The sequence below is a fragment of the Felis catus genome, chromosome F2, assembly GCF_018350175.1.
Source record: "Felis catus isolate Fca126 chromosome F2, F.catus_Fca126_mat1.0, whole genome shotgun sequence".
Taxonomy (NCBI): domain Eukaryota; kingdom Metazoa; phylum Chordata; class Mammalia; order Carnivora; family Felidae; genus Felis; species Felis catus.
Window position 1 is genome coordinate 20423595 of NC_058385.1, and position 15009 is coordinate 20438603.

Consider the following 15009-nt stretch of genomic DNA (forward strand, 5'->3'; position numbering starts at 1 on the left):
AAAATGTCCCCCAAATCTAGCTTGCACTGACACAGATTTTCGAGATGCACCTTTTCATTCCTACTGTTATTCACTCATTAAAGCTACTTTTCGAAAACCAAAAATGAAAGGTTGAGACCAATTCTCCATTAACTGATCAATACACCCTGTATTCAAATATGCTGCTCTCAAGTGGCTTTAAATGAAGTGACAAATGTTTTCCAAATAATAAGATCCATTTAAAATTATTTAAGATTAAAAAACAATGAAAGGTGTATCTAAATTGGGGCAACATAGGAGATGTTACTTTAAACAGCGCAGCAAAGATGTGTTCATTTTTAGTACTCCCCTAAATGTTTGTTACTTTACACTTCAATTTTATTTCTTAGGCGCATAGGAATTCCTGTGTATTTTCCATAGACAAGCTGAGTTAAGTTTCCAGCCGAGGAGTGTGGAGTTGGACATAGTAATTCAAAATTAAATCATTTGTATTCTTCATACTACGTATTATTCTTCCGTGGGATAGAAGCAGTATTAGCCTAATTACGAAAAAAGGTTACTTACTATTTATGAACTACTGTTTCTAACTTATAGAAGCCAGAAGTTTTCAACTTTATCAGCATTGTCTCACATAGGACACGACGTCTGTGTACACGTGCTCTGCTTCTACGAGGTCCACTGCAGTGCGAACGCTCCGGGAGGGCCAGTGTCTCCCAAACACGGGCCTCACCAAGTGCTATAAATGAGCCGATGCTCACGTATTTAAATAGCTGGTAATTCTCCCTCCCAATTCTCATCCTTTAGGCCATTTTTTTTTTTTAAACTTTTTTTTTCCAACGTTTTTTATTTATTTTTGGGACAGAGAGAGACAGAGCATGAACAGGGGAGGGGCAGAGAGAGAGGGAGACACAGAATCGGAAACAGGCTCCAGGCTCCGAGCCATCAGCCCAGAGCCCGACGCGGGGCTCGAACCCACGGACCGTGAGATTGTGACCTGAGCTGAAGTCGGACGCTTAACCGACTGCGCCACCCAGGCGCCCCTAGGCCATTTTAAATAATCCTTTCTTCTCTCTCCTCTATTTATAAAGCAAATGGAAACTCGAGGGACAGCTGATGACAGAGCAGCCCTGAGTGAAAAAGCCGAACACGCCCGGCTCGTCTGCCTGAGCTTTTGACCATGGAGGGTACCTTAGATATAAGCCTGGCTTTTCCGACGTGCGATCTTTACTGTGACGCCTCTGGCAACCTAGTTTAACTTCTCTGGCGCAATTATGATTTTATTCGGCCTGGTACCTGTGACTGAAATATAAATTAAGTTCGGGAACACGATGAAGGTGATGGTGGTTGGACTTCATCTATACTGGCCGACGGGGCATCGGCCAGGCGGGTGGGCACGCGGAGTGAGGGAGAAGGGCTGAGGTCTGACTTGTGTGTTGCTCTTGGGCCTCGTGGCTCTCAACTGCCGAGACACATCCAGCTGGCCCCGACACAGCTGGCAGCGGAGTGCTCTGCATGGGCTACGCACGGCTCTCTGGCAGCAGAAAACTTTACTTTCTTCAAATGGCCCGGCAGGAAAGGATGTTCGTAATCCGCTTCCCCACCTTTTTTATTTCTCATTTTCCGCCTGAAGGAGAGGCTCACTGTCTGAAGACCTCAACATGTATGAAGAAAAGAAGGTGACATTCTGCTTACTGTGAGAAAGATATTTACTGACCACCTACCACACGTTCACCGGGCCGGGTATTTGCGGAGTGCATTTACATAGCTCGTGATTTCTTCAACCGCCACGCAACCTCAAGATCGTGATTGCTAAACTCCGTATGAGGAGATGGAGTTTCAGGCACAGAAAATAATTTGCCCAGGTTCAAAGAGCCTGTAAGAGGCAGATCCAGGATTCAGACCTGGCTTCTGTCTGATTTGATTCTAAAGTCTCGCTGCCTTTTAAAAAATAATTGAGTAAGCAAGCAATATTTTTAAAATAGTAGATTGAGACCATCAAAGTGTATCTGGGCTTTTCATTTGGTTTTTAACTCCTGCCTCCCTTTTCAAAACACATTAATTTTCAAATTAATAGGAACATTATTATAAGAATAAGATGTGACAGGGTGTTTATTGTTGCTGCTTCTTGGGTGGTTGTGGTATGCAGCCTTAGGATTAAACCTACGGGAAAAGTATGGCAGAGTCCCAGCGTGACATATCTTAACGTGTTTTATGGTTTGAAGGGGGAATTACCAAGGTTTTGCAAAACTTTAAAACCTTGTGCAAGACCTTGATAGTAAAAAAAAAAAAAAAACCAAAAAAAACACATAACTGTTTTAAAGTGTGAAAGTACCGCCTACCATGCAGTGTTCACAAAATTGTCTCGTTCAGCTTCAGAAATCGGAAACAAGTAGCTTGATTTCTCCACCACAGTATCAGCAACTAGAAACGCAGTCACTTCGAAGCACTATAAAACTTTAACCAATTATTTCTCCTAAGAGCTCTAGGAATGTTATTCTATCCATTTGCTGATACCAAAAAATGAAGAAGATACAAAATTGAGGTTAAACTGAGGGTTTTTTTTAAACGTTTATTTTTATTTGAGAGAGCGAGCGAGCGCAAGCAGAGGAGGTGCAGAGAGAGGGGGAGACACAGAATCCGTAGCAGGCTCCAGGCTCTGAGCTGTCAGCACAGAGCCCAATGAGGGGCTTGAACTCACGAACCACGAGATTGTGACCAGAGCCGAAGTAGGATGCCCAACCGACTGAGCCACCCAGGTGCCCCTGATGTTTTCTTTTTTTCTTCTCTTTCTTTCTTTCTTTCTTTTTTTTTTTTTTTGGAGACTAAGCTGAGTTTTTGATGACTAGTGGATCTCAAAGGGAAAAGAAGGAAGACAAAAGAGGTGAAGGGCTACCGAGGCAGGTGTTGAGAGCAGAAACTCGTTGAATGCTTAATGATATCATTTTGATGGAGAAACCGGGAAATAAAGACTGATTATCAGACTAGGTTGGTCTGAGAAACTGTGTTGTGTATATGCTATGTGTATATTTTTAAGTTCTTAAAACAAAGAACTACATGTGTAAAATTTTTTAAATATGAAACTGAAGCTTAATAGTAAATGTATAAAAATGAAAAATCCTATGATGATAATATGCAAATAGATAAGCTAGGAGTTTATGACTGACGGCAAGTTTCAGGTCCTACACCTACACAGACAAAGACGTTATTTCTCTAAAATCTGCCTCTTTTGAATATCACATAAAAAGGGAGAATAAAAACAATGAACTCTGAGAGGATGCAGTCAAAAACAGATTACAAGAGATAATAATCTCCCCAGCCCTGAAGGAAAGCAGTGTATGAATACTTTAAGAGCATTGGCCCTGAGCCCCCAAGACACTGTTCATACTTGCCTAATACTGATTTTTTTTTTTTTGGCACCACAAAGTCCAATGTGTTTTTTTAAAATATTATTTTCTTAATTTTTTTCTGTAGGCAAAAATATCAAAGAAGAGAGGCAGAAAATGATCTCTGAAAAAAAGAAAACCCCAGGAAGAAAGCTGTCATGTTCCGTGTTTCAACTTCACAAAAGAATTCTGACTAGAGGCTTGAGCCTTTCAAATCTCTTGTCATTCAGGATATGAAATTCTAATCTAGCGGCATGGCCAGTTGAGGCTCCGACTTAATCAAATATGCTGACTAGCTGAAACAGGAGGTGGCTTCCTTTCCTTACTTCTGGTTTCCATCTTTAGTTGGCTTCTCGCTTGCAAATTATGACAGTCACTTGCTGTGCAAGCAATGAAAATTCCAACGTAGGGGAGGAGAATCAGTGGGCACCTAATTGAGTTTTACTAGATGAAAAGTTACATCACCCTGCCTCACCTCAGTCTCCTCTGTCTTTAGGGAATTGCTGAATTTTATATAAAGCCTATTTATAAACCACTGCAAGTGATACTTGCATTCATCTTGCACTGTGACATCATTTCCTCATCAATAATTTAAGCAGAAGAAACGGATTAAAGGGACTCTGAAGCGACTTCTCATACATGAAAAAACAGAAACCAGCTAAACTCTCCAAAAGATTAATTCGGGCGTCTTACCTTGTTCTTTGATCTGACGAATTTGCTTCACAGTTTCTTTTAAGATTGCACATTTGTCAGGTTTGAAGTTGAAGTTGTCTATATCATTAAAATTTGCAAAAATCAGCTCTGCGAGTTCTTCAATGTATTTATTTTCCTGTTCACGATTACGCTTCTCAGTGCTCCTCTTGGGGCTACAAAGAAGAAACATGGTTTTTATTATGCATTTGAAAAAAAAGCTATTATAAAAAAAGAAGCACGTTACACAAGTTCTAATAAAAAATAACAAACAAAAGTCACTTACATAAAACATGGAAGTACTTTGGGGGAAAAAACCTGAATGTGTCCTACATGTTGCATGTTTTACTGAAATCAAACTCACCCCAGCACGTGATTATAGATTTACTTGTGTGATCATTTGTTCAATGTGCATAACGTCCCCCAGTGGACAGTAAGCCTCACCATGACAAGGATCAGGACGACCTGCTCATCACCAAGCTTAATACAACACTTGGCAGAAGTGGGCATCGAATTTACTGTTGAATACATAGAGGGATGTTTTAGACAAGCAAGGGAGATTATTTTATACAATTTTGAAAATTTACGTAAGATTAGTAAAAGAAGAAAGGGAATTTAACCCAGTTACAACAGGAATAAAGAAATGGCAGTGATTTTTGGTAAAGCATAAAAAGATACAAATAAACCTTCATCGTTTCACAGACTTCTTTAGGATGTTGGTAATCAGACCAGTCTTTTTAGACAATGCAAAAAACCACAGTGCAGCCAGAAACAAAAGCGAAACTGACCCGGGATATTTGTTAACTCTCCAGTCTGAATGACGTGCAAAATAGAAACAGTCTAAGGTCAACTAAAGTTTTAAAAAGTTAATGGAAAGGAGGGAAAAATAAAAATTGGCAAGATCTTCTCATTTGAATTTAAGATAGCAAGTTCCCTCTGACACTAACATTAACAGCGTACAACCTTTTTTTTTTTTTTTTAGTCGAGGGCCCACTAAATGATATTCAAACGGTACAATAAATAAGGAAAGTAAGTTGTTTGACCAAGTAACTTTCTGTCGTTTTAATATATAATTATTTGTATATAATACCCAGTGATAAAATTTTGTAGTCTGTAATATACTTCCAGGCACCAGCACAGCACTAGGTAAAACATTAGCCCCTCCACTGAAACAGTCTCCATTTTATCAATCTGTCTCCTTGAGTGGATTCCTGGCATTAAAGACATTTGACAGACAGAAAGCTGAGGACGGCCAGGAGGTAGTAGGTAATCTAGAGGTAACATACTGGAGCTAAGGGTTGGAGGCTGGGATGTGGACAGTGACGATTTAATAGACTTGTTTTGCTTGGCAACTAACAGGGGAAAAGGCAACATGAAATACTGGCTTTCTGCTCTGTCTCCTTCTCTGCCTGTCTTAATGACTTTCTGGTCCTCTTCCCTTTTCTCCATCTGCTCCTTTTTACCGGCCACTTAACAGAAGTTGCTGTTTGTGTTTAACTTTTAGAATCGTTTATATGATTTAAGCCCTCGAAAGAATGAAGTCTCTCTTCTACCTTTGTTTCCCATTTGCCTAGTTCTCATCCCCCAAAATGGGTTAACAACTCTTAAGTGTTTCTTAATTATCCTAAAACAAATGGTTTTATACCAGTGGTAGTACTCCATGAGTGTGCTCTAAACCTTGTTTTTGTCTGTAACTATTCTTAAGAGATTTTTTTTTATATCAATCCATTAAGTGTCTTTGTTCTTTTTCACAGCTGTATTGTAGTCTAGGTTATGGATGTATCACGGCTGTTTAAACAGTTCCCTATAGACATTTAGGTTTCTCCTAATCTTTTGCAATTATTAAACAATGCTGTTTAATAGCAAGTAACCTCAGTGTTTGTCATTTTGCATGTGTGAAAGTATACTGTTGGAAAATTCCCAGAAGCATGCATTTATAATTTTAGTAGATAATGCTAAATTACCCTGCATAGGGATTATAACAACGCACACTTCCATCCATAAGATGTGACGTGGAACTTGCTTTAAATCATTTGTTTTACTCACTGAAGGGCCACAATCTTTGTCACTAACTCACAAAACAATTAATAAATAAAAATAAAACCCAGCGTATAATTAACAGCAAATTCTACTATGGGATCTCTTGTCTTCATGACATTCTGTGATCTAACAGAAACGAAAATATGGAAGAATAGTGAAGCACACAGGGGACATCAGAAGTATGTAGCTTCCTTCTTGTAAAGAATAATAAAATCTGCAACTCATTAGCATAACCAAACGTAAGCTAAATAATACATATTTAAAGGTTTAACTGTTAAGGAGAAAAAAACCAAACACAACATTTCGATTGGGTGTAAAATCAATGCTAAAATATCAAAAAAGCAGGCATGTGGCTTTCATGGCCAATACTGATTCTGTTTTTCAGCAAGAATCTAACCTGGGTCCAAGCTGGTCAGGACATTCCTTGCGCTTTCTTGTCTCTGCCCTGGATGGGTCAGAGGTATTTTCTCCCATCCCACTCATCTTGAACACATATCAGCAACTAAAACAAGAAAGGGGGAGGGGGGCAGAAAAAGAGAATAGAGCTGATGATAAAGTGCCTGATCAATTTACCAACCATGAAAGAACTTTGACTTCAATCAGAAATTTGACAACAGTCATTAACACATTGTTCTGATTAATATGCATGTGTAACTTCTAATGAAAGGGCTCAGTTTTTGTTTACCTTGCTTAAAAGTTAAGCATCTGTAAAGGTTAACGTTTAAAAAAACAAACAAGCCTACCTCACTGGGCCCATACTCTTTAAACAGACATCGTATTTCAGCGACACCATCAACTACAATCTGCTAGCCCTGGGTTTCTGCCGTCAGGCTTCAGTTTCAGGAGTGATCTTGCACCCACGGGGAAGCTACAGGTGTTGTAAGGGGCTCCTCCCAGTCTCTGTTTTGGGTTGGCCAGTGTGAAGTCTGTGCTGCAATAGCTCACCCATGACAGACAGCCCTGGCAAGAGGCAGTGCCCCACCACTAAGCCGAATGTTTCCCATCTGACCAGCTAGATCTGAACCGCCTGTCCTGGCCTTGCACAAGGCCTCCGTGAGCAATGCTCCCCAAACAGAGGATGTTCGTGCCTCCCCCTGGAGTCTCCCGAACCCTCCACCCCCATCCCCCACCCCGGCAGCAGCTGCCTCCCTGCTCCCTTCTCGCTCGTAGAGCCCTCTCTCCCCAGCAGCTTCCTAAGCACACCTCCCCTCGGCGGTTTCCTCTCACACATCCTGCCGCTCCTATGTTCCCTCCCTCGGCTAATTCTAGCTGCTATCACCAAAGGTCTCAAAATGCATTTAAAAAAAGAAAAGAAAAAACCCCAGGGAATATTACTGACCCTAACGAAGGAGGACAATAACTGGCTCCTGCTTACTGGATTCCTTCCAATAAGAAAAGAACCGGATATATAGTAAGAGAATCAGAGTATTCGTGTTGGTCACCATTAGCAAAATCAAAATAATATTTAAATATGTGAAGTATGGAATGGTAGAGGTTTAAGTTCTAAAAGAACTAAACAAAGGGACTAATAACAGATACTGGGGAAACAGTAGAGGTGCTTGAGCACAAGGTGCTTAATAACTGCTTAGAAAAAAAAAAAAAACGGGGCCTGAAAAGATTAAGTCAGTACTTAAGTCATTCTTAGAGTTCCAATTCTATACTAGTTCCCCCTTCCTTCGGTCTCCCAGGCTTCTAAAGTCACCTTCACCCTCCTTAGCTTTCTAGAGTGGCTTTTCTTCCTTTCTAGATTGGAAAAAATCAGACAGAAGGGCAAGACAGCAGAAGGTAAAGGAGTTAAGAAAAATGCCAAAGAATAACAGGTTCATGGAGAGCAAGGACACTGAGGAGGGTGGGCTAAGAAAACACCACCCAAGACTGATCGTTGTCACATACCCATCAAACCGCCAGCCTTCCCTCCGTGTACTCTGAGATGCTCAGTCTCCCTCCAGTCATTTCTTCAGGTCACAACTCTGATCCACAAGGGCAGAGGAATGAAATTTTTTCAGAGTCACGTGTAAGCAGGACGAAGAAACACTGTATCAGTGGAGGGGGGTCCCACCAATTGTACATTATATTCAAGACGTCACACAGGAGGGGACAATTCTGAAAGCTAATGCCTGAGCTTCCTGCTAGTTGGAGCCATGTAGCCAAGTCCCAAGGTCCTGTACTGTGGCCACAATTTGGGGCTGATAACAAATTTAATCTGTATTTAGTTACTCATTTAGAATTTACAAGGCACCAAGCAATTCCCAGCCATGATTTAATCATCCAAACACACTATGAGAGTCAATCGAGCAGAGAAGCTAATAGCCAGCATCCACGTCCAAGGTCCACCATTTGGTTAGCTGTGGGACCTTAAGAAGTTACCTCTCATGCCTTAATGACCTTGTCTGTAAAATGGGGATAATTATGAGCATCTCCAGCCCAGGACAGTTGAGCAGATCAGCCAATGGCGGAACTGGGATTATTTGTACACAGGCTCGCATACTCCTACTCCTAACTAAGATGTTACGGCAAGGGTCTCCTCATCAAATATGTCGTTCTTCTAGTAACCACACAGGCACAGTCAGGAGGGAGAAGCAGCCAGATATGGACTGCATGCGGTTCTGTGCTGGGCTCTTTCCCCTCATCTCAATGTCCCTCATTTATTCAAAGACTGCCTGCCCACCTGCCAGAATGAGTCAGGCTCAGTGCTCAGGAAGCACAAGGAGGCATGCTGCTCTCCAGACAACAAGGTTAAGAGGGATGATACACCTGGATGTAGGGAAAACTCCAATAAGTAAAATGGGTAAAGGTATCATATGACTGGTACTGGCTCCTGCGGGCTGTAACATCCAAGAAAGAAGAACACTTTGCTGGCTCGGTTAGGGAGGCACAGGGGTGGCCTTGAGAAAGACCTGTGAGCTCTAACAGTGGGGAGGGGGAGGGGAGCCAGGGCATTGCAGGAGGTATAAAAGGACAGCGGGGAAAGCAAAAACCTCAACACCAAAACCCTTCTCAGATGATACCTATGAACATTCCTTTTTAGCATTTCTCTTGGAACCACAATTCTCATGGTTTCACTCATGAGCACGTAAGGAAAAACATTACCCATCCAATCTAAGTAAGCTTTCAATAAATGAACTCGAGGATTTTCACCCTGGAAGCAGTGTCCTACAAATCATAAACATTCAAGTGAATTTATTAAAAACTGCATTTATTTATTTTGAGAGAGAGAGAGAGAATAGGGGTGCAGACAGCGAGGGAGAGAGAGGATCCCAAGCAGGCTCTGCACTGTCAGCACAGAGCCCGATGCGGAGCTCAATCTAAGGAAGTGTGAGACCATGACCTGAGTCAAGAGTCAGATGCTTAACTGACCGAGCCACCCAGGTGCCCCTCCAGTAAATTTTATCATCAAAATATAACACCCAAACTCCCAATATATAACAAAATGCCCTACATAGCAGCTTTACGTGTTAAGTTTCTTGGTGAAAATTGCCATCCCCACCCCCAACCCCAGGGTCTTGCCATATATATATTAAAAACAGCAGAAAAATCAGAAAGCTTTTCAAAAGACACTTGATATAAATGACTATCTTACGTACAGACTATACTCCGTTTGGATTTAGCATCATTAACTTCAGCCATCATCGATTTAAAATTTCCCCCAATACATAAACTAATAATTGCAACGTGGCAGGAAGGGGCAGAATTGATACACTTCAACTAAGGGGCTAGAAGGAGTAAAGCAAGGAGCTAACAATTTCTGGTCTCAGTATAGAAAACCATTGGAACAGACGGTTTATATTTTACTTGTGTCTACCCAAGACTGGCTCACAAACCACTCTATTTGTAGCTCTGAAACATCATTAATTTCCTCCTGAAGTTAAGTTATTTACAGGCCAGGTTTTCCTTTTTATTACTATGTGATGGTACCTTAAACACATTTCCTCAAAATAAATTTTAACTTTGTGAACATACTTGCTTCTTATTTTTCTGTGTCTACCCCATATGTCCTCTATTCTGAGCAATTTTCCGGGGCTCTGTATGCCCAGTACACACGGCCAACCAACCTGTAAACCACCAAAGGAAAAAGAAGGGGGGGGGGGTCTATATAATTAGGGACAGGAGGGTGCGTTCTGCCGGCCATGGCCATCAGGTTGGGGATGCTCCCTCTGAACCACTGCTCATCAACCAGGGGAAAATAAAAGACAAGACTCTCAGAAGAAAAGGGAAAAAAAAACCGGGGGGCAGGGGGAAAGCAAATTTAGGGTTGAAGCTGGGAAAGGAAGAGGAGGGTGAAGGTGCTGGCGGGCAGCAGCCTGCTCCCGGGCGCCTCTTTCTTGCCTACCACAGGGCCAGAAGTAGATGAAATCCTGGAGCAGACGTGTGGATTTATGTCCTGGTCTTGAGTGGATGAAGCAAATAAATAACGGTGAGCCTCATTAACGAGGCGCTCCAAGAGAAGTGTGCTGCTCTAATCTGGATGACTCTGACTGATATTCTTAATGCCCTAGGTGAGGCTTCGCGGGCGGCAAGTGTTAGGATTTCACACCAGAACGTGTGCTGGGGCTAGGGGAGTTAATTTTTCCCCCACTCAAGTGACACGGATAAAAACCAGAGATGGACAGAATGATAGATTCGATAAACAGATTTACGACTACCAGTGTGCACTTAGGTACAGAAAAATCATCTAAAATAAACTATATGGATAGCTGACTTTTAATGCATTTTCGCAGATCAAAGTTAAAAGTCAATTCCCAATAAAAGGGTCTGAAGACTTTTTTGTCTGAAGAGACAAAAAAAAAAAAAAAAAAAAAGCGAAGGGCAGCAGTGAAGGTTTAGGAATCTTATTTTGTAAGCAGGCCTAAATTAATAGCTTCTTAAACTTTTTGCACATTTTCAACATTCACATGAAATCAAAATTCTTGAGTGTTTCACTCTTAGTTCTGAAACTATTCAATGTAAATCACAAAAACTGAAAAAGACACAAGTAAACTCTTTGGTCGTATCTGATGGTAATTACAGTCATCGAGAACAAGCCAGTTTCTACCAGATGCGGGGGGCTGTGAAAGGACAAGTCTGGAAAAGGAGTTTCAATTTATCCCTTCTCGTTATCTACAACAAACAATAGTCCTGCTCTCACTGCGACTGTATGTCCTCCCCTCCGTCCTCTGATACCAACTTGTATCAACCAGACGGGAGAGTTACAGCCACCAGCATTAAGGCATGCTTTTTTTTCCAAAGTGACGGTATTCTGGGAGAGGTGAACAATGCCAGCGATGGCCCTAGCATCATGACAGAGAGCAAAATGCAATGCTGAGCCTCAACACAATTAAAAACTGTACTTTCCTTTCATGAAATTCATCAGTGTAACTTAGAGGGTAACAAAGCTGTTGCTCACAATACAGTCTCATACCATTAAAGCTAATTAATCATCCAGACTTCATGCAAACGATAATGTGCATTTTATCTTTTATCAGTACTGGCCATCTTCCAAACAAGGCCTGTAAAACTGTCAGATTTATTATACGTGGAACAAATTCAGTTAAAGAATAAATAAGGATAATACTGTTGCTGAAATCCAAACACAGTGAGTGATCAACATCAGATCTCTCTGTTGCTAGTTCCAAGCAATATTTTTTAAAAGTTAGACCCTCTCTGAAATTCCTCACTTTGAGATGAAATTTATAATGAAATGACATACAAAGAGCTGTTGAAACAACTTCTCTTATCAACACTCACAAGAGGAGGAGATACCTGATAAATCATCTAGTTCTTGATATGAGACTAGAGAGGCTTCTACAGCCTCCAAGGCCTTCCAGGTTCTTTCTGAATTCTCTTTACGGGAGATACATGACATTGCTGGGTAACCTGTAGTCTGATTCCTCATGCACTTTGTAAGACTAAGAAATACTCAAGCAATACTGAAACTGTACATAAATCTTCACTGAAACACCTTTCTATTTCTATTCTATTAAATCACGAAAGGATAATCTTCTCAGCCCTCCATCGGTCAGACGCCCATCTCAGCAGTTAAAGATGTATTCGTTACTCCTTTATCACAAGTGAAAACATTTGCTCATTCTAAACTCGCAACAATTTTTCCCTTATAAAGTATACGGTGTTCTTGGGCGGGGGGATCTCTTTACTTTCAGAAAGAACAATTTCTGGGCCAGTCTCTGATAAGTCTAAGGGAAAACAGTATCTAATGCTTAAAGATGCAAAATGTGCTTTTGGAGTAGATAGATCACTGAGAAAGGCAGAAAGCAGAGAATGGCCAGACCTTGGACGTCAGTAAGCCGATACAGAGACAAAGACCTCTAATTGACGGAGGAGGGGAAATACCTCTTTCCAAAGTGTCAAGTGGACAAAATTACCCGAAGCAAACATTACTTTGGCAAGACCCCAACTCTTGGCTAGAACTAAATATTCTCTGCAGTAAATACAGAGATTATGCAAGGACACACTGCTGTGTATAAGTAAGCAAACTAAGTAAGTAAGCAAACAAAGAATAAGCAAAGAAGAAGTAAAAAACAAAGAAATAAGCCAACACACACCTGCAAATGTAAGTACAACCATGCAGATTTACGAAGTGCAAGGATGAGAGCACAAGGAAAAAATCAAACTTTTACTTTCCACTGGCAAAAGAATTAGTGCACTTAACACAGTGACAGAGGATGCTACCTACACAGTGTTTCCAAAATAAACTGTAGCTAGTCAAATGGCACATTCTTTTCCCCAGAGTGTTGTTATTACCCTTTTGTACTAGATCGTAAGAATACTTTCACCTTCATCTTTACAGAACATTACATTGCTTCTTGCTTTTCATACAATATTAATTTAGCTCACACATTACAGTGCGTATCTACAGATTCAAACTTGTAAAACGGCACGTTAATTCATACGGTGACAACAGATTGTAAAGTTTTAGGAAACTCACTTCATACCAATACAGAAGAAAAGGCATCTTCTTTGGAAGCCAATTCTCGTTTTAACTTCGCTAGTTTTGAGCAACTTACTGCACACCTGACTTTTTACTCAGCTGCAACCAGGCAAACACAAACTACTATTATCAGGATCTGATTTTCCAGTGATGAAGCACGAACCGTTTGCAGTTGAAGACAGTTAAAGAGGAAAACACAGCCTACAACTCGGTACGACTATGCTCCGAGTCCAATGGCTTCGGCACCTACCTCCTCTTACGCTGTTTCTCACTCCACAGAAAAGTAATACAGCGTATAAACAAATGTTTAAGCTGCGGACCTCCTTCCTTTTCAATATGCTCTTAGATTTACTTTTGTATAATGGCCTTAAAGTGGTATATTAGACAGTAACTAGAAGACATATTCCATTTTCTGACTGAAAGCCAATAATACTCATGAATTTTTTAGCTGAAAGACACTTCAAGATGCCACTGGGAAGACTGGAATAAACACATTAGCCTGCAAATGGGCAGCAGCGGCTCTTGAACACGTGCTGCAATGATCAAATAAATGGCCAAGCGCGCGTTCACCGGTTCCACAAAGATTCTGCCGTTAACATTTCCATCATCCGCGTCCGTCTTAAAGAAGGAAAAGATCCTCTCGTCAAGTCTCATCTCAGCAAAAGCCAGTGCAGGGTGTGTGAGTAGCAGAGACCTGCGCTGAACTACCACTACCGACAGGGGGGAAAATGTCTAGCCTGACATCAGTGGCAGAAGACGGTTTCTACTTTCTGAATGCTCATAGGCTAAGTTCCTTAATATAGCCAGGCCCTGGGCCGCTTCTCTCCCCAGCGCCGTCAGCCGTCAGCCGTCAGCCGTCAGCCGGCGCTAAGCCGGCCAGGAATAGCAAGGCTAGGTTTCAATAAGGCCTTGGCAGGGAAGGCAGGGAGAAGGGGCCGCACTGCCTGCGAAACACAAGCGCGGCCCTCCCCTTCCAGCAGGGTATACTGGGCCTCTGGTCGGTATTCCAAAAACCAGCGTTCACTGAAGGCTCAGGATTCTGGAAAGACGTCATCAAACCAAGAACTACAACGGGGTGCTCGTGTTGGAGTTTCAGAACTTGTCCAGATTAAAATTCATTTCTCTTTCTTTATTCTGAAACCCATTTTAAACCTCTTTATGAGATTTAAAAAACCCAAAACTTCCTTAATTTAGGAGAAAAACTTACTGAAATGCCAAAGGCAAGATCATCTGTTTCTGTACGAAGGGCATTTTTATGATTCCAGGTAACAAAACATTTTTAACTAAATAAATGAAAGTCCTCTCTCATAGTATTGTATGTTGGGGTGTGTGTGTGTGTGTTTACTAACATTCATGAAGCACTTATTATGAGTTAAGTACCTTGCACACACTTTCGGGCTTAAAAATCCCCATTTTTATGTTTATATACATGTGTATACACACACACTCTCTCTTTCCCTTACAGATTATCTAACCTCTCTGAGTGTTTCCACAGGTAATTTGCCCAAGTCACACAGATAATAAATGACAGGTCAGGAGTCAAACTCAGGTATAATTGTAGTAACTATTATTTACTGAGTACTTACTAGCTTGGCAGATAGTCTCTATGTACTTTACACATACGAACCGCTTCGGGGCCTGTAACAACCTATGGTTAGCCCCATTTTACAGATGAGGAAACAGAGATATAGAATAAAGCAACTTGACCATGGCCACAGTTAGGAAGTTTTAGAGCTAATAAGTAAATCCAAACACTTCCTCATTTCTTAACCACTGCAATGTGAGCACTGAGGTTCCTGTATTTCAATACTTTCACTGAAGAGAGAAACACAAATTATTACACACTACAGAAAGCAGTATATTTTAATTTAATCTGATTACCAGTGAATATATACTTTGGAAATACTTTTCTTTTTGCGAAAAGCCTACTGGTATGATTGCAAAATGCAAAACATCTTTCTACAAAAAAAGTACCTACTTTAGAATCATTCA

General features: G+C 41.1%; 1 protein-coding gene and 1 long non-coding RNA gene across 11 annotated transcripts in view; one reads left to right on the plus strand and one right to left on the minus strand.

Moving 5' to 3' along the window:
• The window catches only part of NCOA2 (nuclear receptor coactivator 2), a 290646-nt gene that overhangs the window by 100752 nt on the left and 174885 nt on the right, over positions 1 to 15009 (minus strand). For 6 of the 10 annotated variants that reach the window (XM_045049589.1, XM_023248770.2, XM_023248769.2 and 3 more), the window contains exons 3-4: positions 6490 to 6594; positions 4056 to 4228 (exon numbers count right to left, since the gene is read on the minus strand). In XM_045049589.1, the coding sequence (XP_044905524.1) occupies positions 4056 to 4228; positions 6490 to 6575 (259 nt within the window). In that variant the 5' untranslated portion in view covers positions 6576 to 6594. Of the gene's footprint in view, positions 1 to 4055; positions 4229 to 6489; positions 6595 to 7985; positions 8063 to 10422; positions 10441 to 15009 lie in introns of those variants that run through there. The other 4 variants (XM_023248764.2, XM_023248765.2, XM_023248767.2 and 1 more) reach the window with 3 other exon arrangements.
• Positions 948 to 4162, plus strand: LOC123383026. Its single transcript, XR_006592215.1, has 2 exons — positions 948 to 1655; positions 3451 to 4162. It is a non-coding gene; the product is annotated as an uncharacterized LOC123383026 (long non-coding RNA).